Source organism: Centroberyx affinis, unplaced genomic scaffold (genome assembly GCF_046629955.1).
Source record: "Centroberyx affinis isolate AG114_WGS23_722 - 3 ecotype Tasmania unplaced genomic scaffold, CSIRO-AGI_Caff_v1 ptg004049l_1, whole genome shotgun sequence".
NCBI classification, from domain to species: Eukaryota; Metazoa; Chordata; class Actinopteri; order Beryciformes; family Berycidae; genus Centroberyx; species Centroberyx affinis.
The window spans coordinates 703,814-718,218 of NW_027281845.1; the positions used below are offsets into that span (position 1 = coordinate 703,814).

The following is a 14,405-nucleotide window of genomic DNA, read 5'->3' on the forward strand; positions in this document are numbered from 1 at the left end:
CAGCCGTTAATATTAATCATGGGAAATGGCACTACTCACTGGCTGAGCCATCAGACGTAATGGTTGCTGTCTCTGGAATTGGTTCAATGAATGAGTTCAATGTATTTGTACTGGAAAAACCAAGAGAACTTTGAACATACCACACCCTTGGGTACACCTGCCCTGAGGGGGGACATGTGCCAGCTGGCTTGTGTGAGCTGGCACACATGGCAGTGAGCATTATCAGGTGTTACGTGCCCTCTTCTGTCATGCGTTGTCACACCTGTCTCTTTCGAGCCTGATCCCCGGCAAAGGCTGGTGAAGAGCCGTTTTGGTAATTAAATTTGGCAGGAGCACAACATTTGGGCGGCTCACTTCGCAGGGTGTAATCTTCAAAATGACAGATAACATGGGCATATTCATTTCATATAGCAACATTTATTTACATTTAACGTCATCAAATGAAAGCATATAAATTGTATGACAGTTGGAACCCAAACCACAGTTGACTGGAGCCATTTCTCATCAAAAACCTTACAATGCCCAAACACATCTGCTACAGTGGCCTTGTCAACTCGCTATTTGGCCACAATTTTAGGGGCAACCAACCGATTTCACTCCACTGCACCAATACCTTTGCCAGTGGCTGGATTGATTTACTTTGTATAGCCCAAATGGATTCACCTTAGCACCCCAGCAGCACACACCTTACATGTGTTTGCTTTGACCCAACCACAGACACTAAGGTTTTTCCAGGAGCAATGAAACATTGCTCTCTAGTGGTGAATGTGTGCATGACTTTCATTCACTATAATTGGTTCAAGCAGGGTCACCAAGGTTTGACAACATTTGGGGCTGAGCCCAAGTAATGTGGGGCTGAACCAGGGACATTCCATGTATTTTGCCTTACAGATTTGGGACACTCCACTGCGTTACAAGCCAAGTTCCAAGATGTTTCGCATCGAAGAATCCTGTATACATGATGTAGGCTACACATCACTATACAGTTGTTAACTTGAATCTTAAACTGATAAAATTAAAGATCTTATAACATACCTCTGTATTATAATGGAATGGAATTGTTTAGAGCTGCAACGATTAATCGATTAGTTGTCAACTATTAAATTAATCGCCAACTATTTTGATAATCAATTAATCGGTTTGAGTAATTTTTTAAGAAAAATAAGTCAAAATTCTGATTCCAGCTTCTTAAATGTGAATATTTTCTGGTTTCTTTACTCCTCTATGACAGTAAACTGAATGTCTTTGGGTTGTGGACAAAACAAGACATTTGAGGACGTGATCTTGGGCTTTGGGAAACACTGATGGACATTTTTCACCATTTTCTGACATTTTATAGACCAACTACAACTAATCGATTAATCGAGAAAATAATCGACAGATTAATCGACAATGAAAATAATCGTTAGTTGCAGCCCTAGAATTGTTTTAAATAATTATTCAAATTTGATGGAAAATTTCCATCACACTTAGCACTAACAACTGCATACATAAAATAAACTGAAAAGGCTTTGGTGAAGCCATGGGTTCAGTGTCCTGACCTGGATCTGGGGTTTGGTTGGTTTGGCCGCTCTTTACTGACACTCTTGACACTGACTCCCTCAGTCTCTTGTTGTCCTTCCTAAGATACTGATAGAATGGATAACACTACCTTTAAAAAATACAATTCACTTCGTTTCATATTTTACTAGTATTTCCCTGTTTGAAGGTGATCGTACCCGAGTATCACTATTTTCTGCTACTTTCCTCAAAACTGGCTGCTTCAGGAAACATGACATGACAAAAAAGTAATCTCTCAAAATATCAACCATTAATATTTATTTATTTTATTTTATACTTTTGTGCTGGATGAATTTATTCTGATTGGCTGGAGGGGTGTTGATTAATTTCAAATAACCACATGGCTCTGACACAGTAGTCCTTATTAGTCCATGTTGAGATTTTCTTATGAATTGAATATTATTGTGTACAAGGGCACCAGTTAGGAGAAGGCATCACTTTTATGGCATCAACAACCAGAAAAAACAGGAATACATTAGCTTTATTAAGCTTAATTAGCTTTGTACATCATCTAGTCACCTGAAGTCTGCTGGTCTGTCTCTAATCTGAGACTGGTCCTCCATACACCACTGCAACATATTTATCTGTTACAGTCAATCAAACAATAGACAGCTACATATTCCTTCACTCTCCGCTTTACACTATAGTAATTTCAGTTACAAAGATGGATCATGTGAAATGACAATGACATGTCTATCTGTCTACAAGTTAAATTCACCTGAATACTCACTCACATTGGGTTGAAAATAAGAAAGAATTTCTAGTTTCTTCTTTCTTGACATTTTCACAACACAATCTGGCAGCTCCGCTGCTCAGATCAAACTGTCTGTGCCTGTTATTTGTGCCTGTTATTTGTGCGTTTGTTTAATGTCGCCCGGCCACGCTGCAGACTGCGGAGCAACAGAGTCCTGCTCCGGGACTTTGAGGACACCGTGGACAGCTGCAATCAGCTGGAAGAAAGACTGGACAAACTGAAGTTGCGCAACAACCTGCACAGAGACAACCTGAAGCTGAAGCAGCGCTGTGGACTGTGGGGGAACAGAGTCCTGCTAAAGGACTTTGAAGACAACAGCTCCGGCCAGCTGAAAGAAAGACTGCCCAGACAGAACCTGAACCTGACGCAGGCCGAGAGGCCGAGACCGCCCCCAGGTGTGCCGGGTGGAAAAAGTAGCTGGAGACGACTTAACGGGGGAGGGGAAAGGAGGAAGAGGTGACTTGACAGCAGGAAAGGAGCCTTCTTTGAGTAAACTTCTACGCACCACTACTTTTACTTGCTACTCCTGTTTAGTCTGGCAGGATGCGTTTTGGAAAAGTCACAAACCCCAACCCCTAATCCTTCCACCTACTGCATTTCACCTGTCTGAAGGTCAATAAACACAATTACAATTAATCAGATTGAACGATTACTTTCTGTCATTCAGTAACATCTGCTATATATCGTTTTGATTGCCTACATGTTTTCTTTTTCTCTTTTGAAATGTTATCACAAAAATGTACATTTTGAGACCTTGCTATGATGGCAGACCTGCAGAATTATAGTAGCCTAATGGTCTTGAATTGGACTTGATTTGTTCTGGTCCTGGTCTTGACTCAGGTCTTGACCCAACTTGGTCTTGATCTTATATAAGACTTATGACTTACTATATGACTTATATAGCTGCTTTGAGTGGAAGCATGCAGTGTGTAAATAGAATGACTACACCAGGTACATTTTCCAGGGAATAACAAACAACAACAAAAATGTTTGCTTGGTTGGTATGGTTTGGTTTACTCCATGGAAAATGTATCATTTGTAGTTATTGTGAATGGTTTTTATTTTTATTTTTTTCATATCCTTACTGACCAAAGCTAGATATTTTGTTTGTTATAGCCTTTAAGAGTTAGTGACTTGTCAGTACACTGAAGACTGCATTCAAAAAGTAAATTCACAGTATGGACACTTATGCACTACGATGTTGAGTCAGAAGAGGGCAGTATGGCTAGGAATATAGAAACTAGAGTATGATACAGGCGCAGCTATGCCATATAAGCCGATGAATAACTGGGCCATAACATCCTTCATAGGTGGCATCAAGTTATAGGATTAAGTCATATGAGTTAACACAGGTTCTTATAAGGCCGATGAGATGAATGTGATATAGTCTATAAGTATCTGCTCACCGACTAACACACATCTGCCTGCCTGCCTGCCTGCTGAAAGCCCGCAGAAATTAGTATCAGGAGTACTTTTGGTTAGTGATGTAGTCTGCAAAATAAAAGCATGGAAACTGAAATTTAGAATTAAAAAGTTAAGTAAGCATCTGGGTACAGCAAAAAAACTATGAAAAATACTCATGGGAACTTCTAGATTGTATGATATTTCAAGAGATAGTATTTCTTTTGTTAAAATAGGGTCTTGTTATAGACTACAGTAAATTTCAGGGCAAACAGAGAATAGATATTTAGGTCTAACTAAACGTAAAAGACAAGTATAAAAAAAAGTATAAAAGTGTCATAGCATGTGTCCTGCACTACTTTCAGAAATGTCCTCCATTTATGGTTCAACTCTTTCAGTTAAACCCATCATGCATTCTGCAGTAAAAATCTAAATCTCAAGAGCATAAAACACATTCAGAGCAGCAGCGACTCCTTTCAAGGTCCTTCTCAAAGCTCATTTCAATGACTTCCTTGTGTTGACCCAGTTGCAATGGCTACTGCGTCATTCCTCCGGGTCAAAGGCACCGGGCTCCTGACCCTCCGGGGGCCTCCGCTGGTTGTTACGAGGCTGGGCCAGAGGAAAACCCCGGAGCTTCTCTTGCAGACTGCCCACAGCCAGCCTCATCTGGTCTTCAGCCCCCTGCAGAGACTTCACCTCCATGGTATAGAAGATGTACAGCAGAGTGGTGGTCAGCAGGATGGCGAAGCACAGTGCCCCCAGCAGGTAGAAGGAGGCACGGGGGAAAGGTTGCTCTGCTCCCAGGGCCAACCAGGGCACAGCTGCGATGGCCAGCTCCAGAAACAGCAGAGCCAACCCCATCACTCCGGTACGGGTTGCAGTGTAGCGCATCCTCTCAGCACAGTGCAGACCAACTTTGACTTCTGTTCGGGCCTCTGTCAAAATGTCTACCAACTCCGCCACCTTGCCTGAAGACATGAGGGGGAGGAGGGAGAAATGGCAAATCAAAAACCTTGGAAGAACTGAAGAGCAGCATCTGATTTCTTTTGATACAAAACTACACTTGTGAAGTTTTGTGGAAAAATTACCTGCAGCACAGTCCTGTTCCTTTGTTTGCTTGTCACTTCCGATCTCAGTCTGGGTGAGCAGGTCCAGCCTTAGCTCAGTGGTCAGCGCCTCATGGTCAGAGTATGGGAAAGGATGGTCAGGGACTGAGCCTTTGGTAGTGGACATGGATTCACATCGAATGTCCACTTTGGAGGAACCCTGGGGAAAAAAGGAAAATACTATTTAGGAGGTATTACCTGTTACAACATCTACACTATTTACAATATTGTCGCATAACTGTAGCAAAGGAGCAATTCATGCAACGATAGAAAACAATTTATCCAACATGGTGCTACAATGACTGAATGGAAAATAAACATAGTGTCTAAGAATAGACAAATCTTTCCTCCCACCTTGAACAGGATGTAGTCTATTCGGATTCCCTTCTCAAAGGGAACAATCTCTTTCTTGCTAATGAAAGGGTTGTCTACTATTAGAGTCATACCATCCTCACATCCCTGCAACAGAAAAGTTAAAAAACAAAAAAAAGTTTTAGATGGAACCGACAAGTTAAACATTTTCAGAACACATACTAATCATAAAATTGTGTTGCATTCTTGTCACTACCTACATCAAACTTAGCGGTCTCTGAATAAGAGTCTCGGAGGCCTGTGTAAGACCTTAGTAGTCTGTTGCCAAGGTCCTGAGGATGCATGTTGAGATCGCCACCGAGAATCACCACGTCTGCTCCACCAGAGGTATGGCTAATGTGCAGGGAAACACGCATTATTCACAAATGACTTAACGTCAAGATGAAACTTTACTATCTAAAAAGTCTTCTGTTGAATGTGAACACAATCTGACTCTGTAGCATTTGCTTTAAACATTCCAATAGCTTCAAATGGCTTCAAATAGCAACAGGTGAGAGTGTGTGTGACTGTGTGTACAATATGCAAAGAATGCACTGGGCAAAACAAATATAGTGGCTTGTACTGTATGTGTAGACTCTGCAAGCCAAAGAGCCACTACCGAATGAACTGCTGCAGCTCCCAGGCCTGAACCACTCTATGAGGTAGATAGGGGTCCTTCTCTCTGCAGTACTCTGCATGCAGCTAAAAACGGTACATGGGGACAGCAGCACATTGATCAACAACCATACATAAAATACAGGCGTGGATGAGAATTGTTTGTTAGGAAAGCTTACATGAGTCACATAGACGTGCGCCTTCATTGTGCCGATGTTTAAGATGGCCATCCCAACAGCTTTACCTCCAAACCAGTCTCCATGGTGGGCCTGCATAGTGGGGAAAGTATAGAAACTTAATAAATGATATTAAAATTAAAACAAGAGCCAAATCAGCTGAGAGGACATATGCTATGCTACAAAGAAACGTTGTTACTAAGGTATTACAGGAAACAGCACATTGTGTATTAGCTATGAGATTAGGCTATTCAGAGGTTGATAACATTTGCATGTTAATCTATCTTTTGTGTGGTTAACTTAAACTGTGAATCTGATGCACTGTGATCCGTTCTAGATTTGAGCAAAGGATAAGGAATACATGCACACAGAATGAAATAAGTTTAATGTCAGGTGACACAACTTCTAGTTGGAAGAGTCAAAAGTAATGACTGCAGTTTCTGGATCTCGCTGCACTTTCTATCCTAGAGGATGTCAGATTTGACGACTAGGCATCACACGGGATGACAAGCTACACGATTACCTCACAACATTTTCTCACGATTCCAAATCTGGTATTGCGCTGCAAGAGTACCTCGACCTTGTGATACTCTTGCAGCCAATCACGGTGAGGCACACCGGAATTAGAGGAGCATTGTACGAAAGTACATAAAGTAAAATGGAGAACAAGAAACTCGGCGCCGCCACTGCATGCGTGCAAATTTGCAGAGATAAAAGAAAGAAGATTAGACGAAAAACGTGGAGCAGACCACATTTGCTTGGTCGTGGAAATTATGGGCTGACTACTCTTTGGCAGGAATTAGAGGTGAGAGAGGAATATCTGCTTTGTGTATTGTACTTCCGCTTGAGATCTCATTGGCTGTTGACGAGAGCCCGCCCCTATGACTGGTGACAAAATCAAACCAGTTTTGTCATACAAGTCTCAGGAGCTGTTAAGAGCTATAAAACTGAGTGTGGGGGGGGGTGTCACACTAGTCGACCGCCTGTCATGGGTGCGTGCTATGATTTTCCTAAAACTCTTAAGGTTATGCAAATGAAAGCTATGACTGAAGATCCTAGGCAAAGTCGCCTAGTGTGTCCTTAGCTTAACTCGTTTAATGTTTCAAACCGCTATGGGTCCTTCTCAGTTTTCATATCTGTCCTCATATGGCCTGACAAAGACCTACAGTGGTTTGAAATGTTGCACAAGTGAAGCTTACAGGAGCGTGTTTCACTGTATGAGTATTGTTTTTCCTTAGTTCAATTGTGACACTAGTTTTAACCTGCATCAAGACCTATTTGGAATGTGTATACACCATTTTCTGTGTCTCTCCAAACTTACCATGTATGGATAACCATTCAGTGAGTAACGATAAAGAAATGCATCATGGATTCTATGTTGGGAGAAAATGGCCAGTCCACTGCCAATGACTCCACTGAAGAGCAAGAGGAAAAGCAACACATGGGCATCAGTTGTAAATTACACACAAAACCTTTACTTAAGCAGTGTGCATAAATTGCTTAATGACTGCAGGGGGGAAATAAATCACATGCCTGGTTTACATGTAGGTCTGCATTGTGCCATTACTGCTATTACTGTGTGACCTCTAGAAGTTGTGAGAACTTGGCATTATCTACTGGAGTTAACACATTTTTGTGAACTGCTGAGGGGATTAGAAAGTAGGGCCTTTGATTAATCTCAGTCTTGTGGCTTGGTATGGAGGTCAAGGAAGAATTAGGCTGCAAAACAGCGAGAAAATCCTTTGTGTAGTACCTAACCCTGCTCTTCTAAAGCTAGACTTCAAACACAGAATTAGCAGTCATATTTTTTTCCACGGAAGGTTCACTACAGTGTAACTAATAGCTTTCGACACAGGGATACCTCAGTAGCCTTTAGAATGTAAATGACAGTTTCTTTATGCATTTTCATCATATAGATTGAATGTATGATTCAGAAGTAACAGTTTGAAAAACAGCCCTCATGCAAATGTTAGGATAAGAATAAGAACATTACCTTTTGAAGTAGTGAGAGTGGGGATGGCTACAGGCAAGTTTCTTTTTCAAGGAGAGATAGTCTTTCTCGCTCCATACCTGAAGGGAAAAAAGATAAAACTATGTGTCACTTGAAAGAAAAACACCAGACATCTTTGCATAATTAATATTGTTCCTGAGGGTCTGTGACTGGATTTACGGCATAAGTTTGATCTTCATTCCACCAAAATTAAATTTGTGTATGCTTTACCGGCTACCCACATGTCTCCTCACTATGTGTGAGTCAGTCAATGAGGGGGTGAACTGACTGCGGTGTATAAGAGGAGTGATTGATTGACTTGGTAAACACATTCCTGTGTCTGTGTGTGTGTGTGTGTTTCCACCAACCTCCTGCAGTAAGACAATATCATGCTGTTCCTTGCACAACAGATCCCCAATCATGGCATAGCGCTGAGGACAGTGTTTGCTAAGGTAACGGATCCCCCTAAAAAAAAGCGAGAAAGGGTAGATGTTTCATCACTGCAATGTATCAGGGAACAAAACAAGACACTAAGAACCACTACAAAGCACAGCCACTGACCAGCAGTTGAGAGAGAAGACCCGGAGACTGACAATGTCCCTATTAGCCATGCTGGCGGAGCAGTGGATCAGCAGTTGTGACGACGGCCACAGCAGCAGCACAGGCTGGGCTGGTGCCTGTTTGGGGACTGAAGGATCGGGGCAACAGACTTGAACTGTTGAGGTGACCGGGACGACTCTAAAAAGGGACAAAGAAGAGCTACAGTTAAAGTTGTCGTTTGAGCGCGATTTTTGCCATCTGATCACGCCAATCACACATTAAGTGACATGTCTGCATGCGGAAAAACTTCAAAACCAGATTGTGACCTTCCAAAAAAGATTGTCAGGTTTGCGTTAGACAATCACTCCACAATATGCACATAAGCAATGTAAAGAGATAGGAGAAGAAGAGCAAGGGGAAGTAATGCAGACACAGATTTCAATAAATGCAGCAATGGGAGATGGAGACCTGGCACATCTAGGCCAAGAGTGGATGCGCAGAAATATAATCTCATAAAATGTTATCTTTATGGAAAGATTTATACAAAAATATATAGGCCTACTGTATATATCACAAAACGAATAATATGTCACACATAACATGTCAGCCAAAGAGATGTTTTGGAAAGATAAGGGGAACAAACACACAAATATTTTTAATAACCATTTGAAAACTGCCCACTAAGCACCTAAGAGTGCAAACCCAGCACATTATAGCCTGATCATGGGTTAAGATCTTAGCCTTAAATAGTTTTAGGCAACCAGAATCAGCAAAACTTGTCATATGTCATATGTCACATGTCATATTTGAAGGCCAAATTTTATTGCTGAAAAGTCACGTGTCACATTGTGGTATAGGTCATGGGTGATCTGGAGTCACCCATGACCTAGACAACAACTTTCTGAGGGCAAGACAAATTTTGATTGTTCCATATAGGCCTGGGTACACAATCTGCATTCTCTCTTGTAATCTAGCTATACCTGTCATACAAGCAAAGGGGTCATTCCAATTTTGCCAAGGTGCAGAAATTAGGCTATATATGTAGAAAATGTGTTTTTCTGTGCGGCGTCTTCCTGGACAGCAATTGTAAACAATGTTATAGCTGTAAACAATACAGTAGCAAAATACTTTTCCTCAGGAAAAGTCCATAAGATGCTAATAACCTGTGCAAAGTGTTTTCATGATTCTATAGTTTTGTTCTTCCACTTTGAATTATTTTGGCCTCTAGCACCTTAGCAAACAGTCAATTGTGTGGTGATCTTTCTATTATTTTATATTAAAAATAGCATTTGTCAATGTCAATGAAAGTAGTGCTCATATTGGCATTCTGCATTGGCAAATAATGAGCAAGTACCTGCAGGGCTATAGCCTAGTTTAAAAATAAGCAACTTGGGTTTTTTGATGATGTGTTATAATCACTCTGAGCTGGCCCAGGCAAGTCCCAAAAGGCCCTGCTGTGGGCAAGTGCATATTGATTTGCAATAAAAGGAGACAAAGCAGGAGGCCATTGCATGCACTCCATTCTCCTGGGAGTGCCACAGCACACTGTCCCTGAGCTAACAGAGTGCTGACATAGCTTACCCTGGAGAGAAAAGGAATAGTGAAATGAATGAAGGGTTGGTGTTAGAGGAAACGTTTCTTTTGAATAGGCTAAACAGGGTTTTTTCTGTGTGTAAATACAGCCAGCAGCAGCAATTCAAAGACATTATCTTGCAACTCCAACCCTTGATTTATACAGTATATATACAGTATAAGTCTAACAAAATGGATGCAAATATGTGTGTATGTGTCTGTCCAGAATATGATACCCTGGGTCCCATGAACAAGTTACTATGACTACTTAAACACGATGGTGTATGTAAGTGTAGTAGTGTATACAATAATACATGCATTACATGATTTGAAAAGGGATGCTGCACATAACACAAGGGAGTAAACATCAATATGACCTGCGTGGCCAATAAACGTTAACCCCCAGACGAGATGAACTCATTGACATTTGGCAGTGAGGTTTATGTGAGTCTAAACAGGTGTGTGAGATTTTGCCACTTCTCAATTGCGCTATTGCATGTGACCCAAAAAGCAGAGTCTGGTGGCGTTTTGGCAATAAATGCAGTACTATTGGACAAGGTGGGCAGAGTCAGACACACTACTTCGTTGTTCCCTCGCTAACTTTCTGATTTCCTTTTTATTGGTGATTTCAATCATTGTCTCTAATCGATGACATTTTTGGAACGCAGTTCTATTTTAGAATCTGTGTCGTTGCTATGGCAGGTAATAGTTATACGTGCCCGTAAGCTAAACTACCGTTAGTTGGCTGGACTCCAGAACAGTTAAGTTGGCTAGGTCTGCTGTTAGCTTGCTGCCCGAGTGAAATTCATTTAACTTACCTTTCAGAACTGCAGTGCTGACGTTAGCTGACGTTAACTTGTTTGCTTGCTCTGCAGTTGCAGCCAGGACGTCAGTAAGCTGTTTTAATTCAAGAGTACCCGCAGTTCAGGCTATGAATCCAAAATACTTCCTGTTAGCGTACTGACAAGGAAATGCATAGTAGGTTGGTCCAACTCATCTCAGACAACAAACCAACCGAGGAGGTTCTAGTGTTTAGTTCCAGCGCTGCGTGTTTCTTTCACTAGTGTGATGTCATTAAAAAAAAAAAAAAAAAAATCACATCCGGTTATAACCTTCAAAATAAAACCCTTATTAACGAACATGAGTAGCAACATTTTGCTCTAAGTACATATAAACCATATATAATCAGTAGTAAGTTACAATATATTTAAAGGTTGTTTTTTCTATACTCATCAACATTTTTCATTCTTTGGTAAGTCTTTTCCGGCTTTATTCCTCCTCGCAGGGGACCACGTGAAACCCCGGCCGCACTGAATTCTGGGAAGTGAAGTTCTTTTAGCGAGGCAAACCCTTACAGCAGTGGAATCCAGATATGGATGTAGAGCTGCAACAGTAAAACTGCTAAGAAAATCATAAGCATGTAGCTTTTTGGGCCGTAGATCATGTGTGGAAAGACACAACACGGGCAATATATAGCAGTCTAACATTTCCATGTAATCTGCAATTTCTATATGAAAAGAAACAACATGGACAAAACAAATTTACAAACACGTTTAATATGTTTTCTGGGGAAAATGGCCCCAAAGGCACCATGCGTCTTTTATTGTTAGATACATTTGTTTGATTACATAGTACAACCTCTACTTTGAAGATAACAGAAAGTATAAAATTGCAATGCACAATGGTAACCAAGACAATAGTAAACCACCTTTTAACCAAAAAAAAAAAAAAAACCTGCCCACACCATTCTGAATATGATACATTAGATATCTCATTATTCATTATCAATATCAACACAATCACACGTTATTTTCAGTGAAGCATATGGCATACACTGAAAGTCAAAAAAAGAACAGAATCAAAACAAAACATTAATCTTGATAATGGTAAAAAAAAATGTCTGTATAAAAGATAAATTGAGAAACCTGCTAGAGGAGTGTTATTGTATCTAGCTTCTGAAATATGACATTCAAAGCCGGGTGCAATTAATCCACCGTACAATATCTGATGTATGAACTTTTATGACAAAACTGTCCAGTGAACCACACAGAGCAGACACCATCGCTTGTCTAGCGAGAGCCATGGGGTGACAGTTATCCTGTCTTTAGTATAAAGTCCTGCAATACTTTTAATGTGTCCATTACAATGGCAAATGATCAATAAATCACTAGTAACCCACCCTGCCCTCCCACCATTTGTTTTCCAACCCTATAAATAACAATCAATGGTCACACTCCACAGCACAGAGACGATAGCTCTCATTCAAGACATTAATTTTTTTTTTAAATTTGCATATTTTCAAAATTATTTAATGTATAATGTTAGTAAAATGTTTTGTCTTAAATATCGATGTAGAAAATTGAACCAATTGAACTAATGTGGCTTCTCCATGCATTACATGGAGAAGGGTGAAGCAAATGAATCAACTTCACAGCATACAACCTCTTTTTTAAACAAAAGAAACAGTGATATAACTTCTCTCCATTTTAATCAAGCAGATATGGTCTCTGTGCTGAGTTAAAGTTAATCACAAACATGAACATAAGTCCCCAAAATACTCCTATGTAACACATATTCCTTTAGCATCCGCTGACTCACAGTACAGAAACAATTCATTTCAATTAGGCTACATAACTCAAGGCAGAAAATAAGCACTGCTGTTGCTTCACCCCTTCTTGATCTTTTAAGTGCAACAAAGCACATGTCTTCAAACAGAGAGAGATAATAGGGGATCTTGTAAGGATGGTAAAGCCCTGGCTATATGTTAGGCTAGTAATGGTACAAGGCATCCCAAGTGTCATAAATCGGTGATAGATATAGACTCTTGTAAGACCTGATTTTCTATTGTGTAACTAAACACGATGAAGCAGAAACTACATAACAGGGTAACACAATCAACCTTCTTTCTGTACATCTGGACTGTCAAACTTGGGACGATTCTTTTTAAACAATATAGGCTACATGAAAAAAACAATTATCCCATCCCATCCCTCTGTGTGCCCAGATAACAAGTATGCCTCAAAGATCTAGATCTGAGAGATCTGGTTCCAATTTACTGACAAAATGTACCTGTCCGGCTACTTTCTGTTCATTTAAAAACAAGAGGTAGTAAAAAGGCAATCCAAAGTGGCAGGCAATGATATAATCTTTGGAGAAAAGGCACTTGCTTTCCTAACTTTCCTACTGTAACACCGCCAGTTGGCTCTGGTTTCCCTCCTCCATGGTCCTGTCCTCTCTGTACTTTTCCAATCTTATATACACTTCTCTTATTGCTTAGAGTGTGTTCCCTTGGATACTGTAATAGTCTTTACAACCATAGACACATTCTCATTCCCTCAATAAAAACATTTCAAGATCCATCAACTGTCTTGGCAAAAGTGACCCACTTCATCTAAAGCATGTATAAACACATGGAAAGTAGTTGGCTGCTTGAAAAATCCTGAATTCTTCCAATTTCTTTGCTTGTCAGCTAAGAATTCATTCTTTTTCCTAATATACACGGCTTTTTTTGAAGTATAAAATGCGTCCATGTTAGTTAGGTGTGACATTGTTTGAATGTTTTTTTTTTTTTTTTCCTGGATAGTTGAGCAGGTTGAAGAGAGATTGTGTCACGCTTTGTCAGGCTTTTCCAAAACTTCCCTGAAGGGCTGTTAGTCTTTAACGAGTCTGTAGACGTGATACTGAGCTCCATGTTCACTTGTGGAAACCTCAAAAACAAATGCTATACAAAGCAAGGTCTCCTGCGTGTCACGGTTTGTCACCACCTGAGGGAAAATGAAAACATAAAGCAAACGACTGAGAAAAATGACATTGTATAACATTGTATTGTTATGATACTGAATTCAGAAAAGCTGGCATCTTGTAACAATCCAGAATAATCAACTGTACTGTTACCTGTAGGATAGTGAAGTTTTCAAGAACACTGTTCATCATGTATTTTTCAGGCAAGTGTTTGAGTTTGTGGATGAAGTTGATCATGTACTCGCACATAGGAGAGCGGTGGATCCTGTAAACACATTTTCCTCCCTCCAGGCGGGCGTACTCTGTCTGAAATACGTACAGGAGAGCAAAACAAAAACAGCTGGCAGTGAGCTGGTGATTCATTTGGGTGAGTATTGTCTTTGCCTAGCATGTGATTCTGACAGGATATCAGTTCAGTTTGAGAATAGAAAACTAAGGAATGACCTTACCTCTACTTTCTCCACCACCTGCTTGCCGAATGAGCAGACTTTGGTTGAAACAGTGATCGTCATGTTCTCAACACTGCTGTACTGGCTGCTGACGCCATAGAAAGAACCAGGGCCATCCTGCATTCCACTGCTGTTCAGGTCCGCCTGCAG

The 14,405-nt window shown here is 40.5% G+C and overlaps 2 protein-coding genes across 4 annotated transcripts in view; both read right to left on the bottom strand.

Moving 5' to 3' along the window:
* Nucleotides 1-1,672: 1,672 nt before the first annotated feature.
* smpd2b (sphingomyelin phosphodiesterase 2b) lies at nt 1,673-11,021 on the bottom strand. The gene is made up of 11 exons (XM_071542306.1): nt 10,884-11,021; nt 8,515-8,691; nt 8,322-8,418; nt 7,957-8,033; nt 7,285-7,378; nt 5,967-6,056; nt 5,792-5,874; nt 5,394-5,526; nt 5,176-5,280; nt 4,804-4,981; nt 1,673-4,683 (listed from the first exon to the last, which is right to left on the bottom strand). Exons 2-11 carry the CDS (start codon nt 8,562-8,564, stop codon nt 4,259-4,261), a joined length of 1,332 nt encoding a protein of 443 aa, XP_071398407.1. The 5' UTR covers nt 8,565-8,691; nt 10,884-11,021; the 3' UTR covers nt 1,673-4,258.
* Nucleotides 11,022-11,602: 581 nt separating this feature from the next.
* The window catches only part of LOC139663577 (transcriptional enhancer factor TEF-5-like), a 29,741-nt gene continuing 26,938 nt past the window's right edge, over nt 11,603-14,405 (bottom strand). For all 3 annotated transcript variants that reach the window (XM_071542291.1, XM_071542292.1, XM_071542290.1), the window contains 3 exons: nt 14,256-14,399; nt 13,960-14,112; nt 11,603-13,829 (listed from right to left, as the gene is read on the bottom strand). In XM_071542291.1, the coding sequence (XP_071398392.1) occupies nt 13,716-13,829; nt 13,960-14,112; nt 14,256-14,399 (411 nt within the window). In that variant the 3' untranslated portion in view covers nt 11,603-13,715. The remainder of the gene's footprint in view (nt 13,830-13,959; nt 14,113-14,255; nt 14,400-14,405) is intronic.

Bases quoted from the DNA above. Each gene is read 5' to 3' on its own strand.
- smpd2b (XM_071542306.1), bottom strand. From the start codon at position 8,564: ATGGCTAATAGGGACATTGTCAGTCTCCGGGTCTTCTCTCTCAACTGC. The intron at 8,419-8,514 runs GTCAGTGGCTGT...GCTTTTTTTTAG, and splicing joins GTCTTCTCTCTCAACTGCTG to GGGGATCCGTTACCTTAGCA. The intron at 4,684-4,803 runs GTAATTTTTCCA...TCATGTCTTCAG, and splicing joins GGAACAGGACTGTGCTGCAG to GCAAGGTGGCGGAGTTGGTA.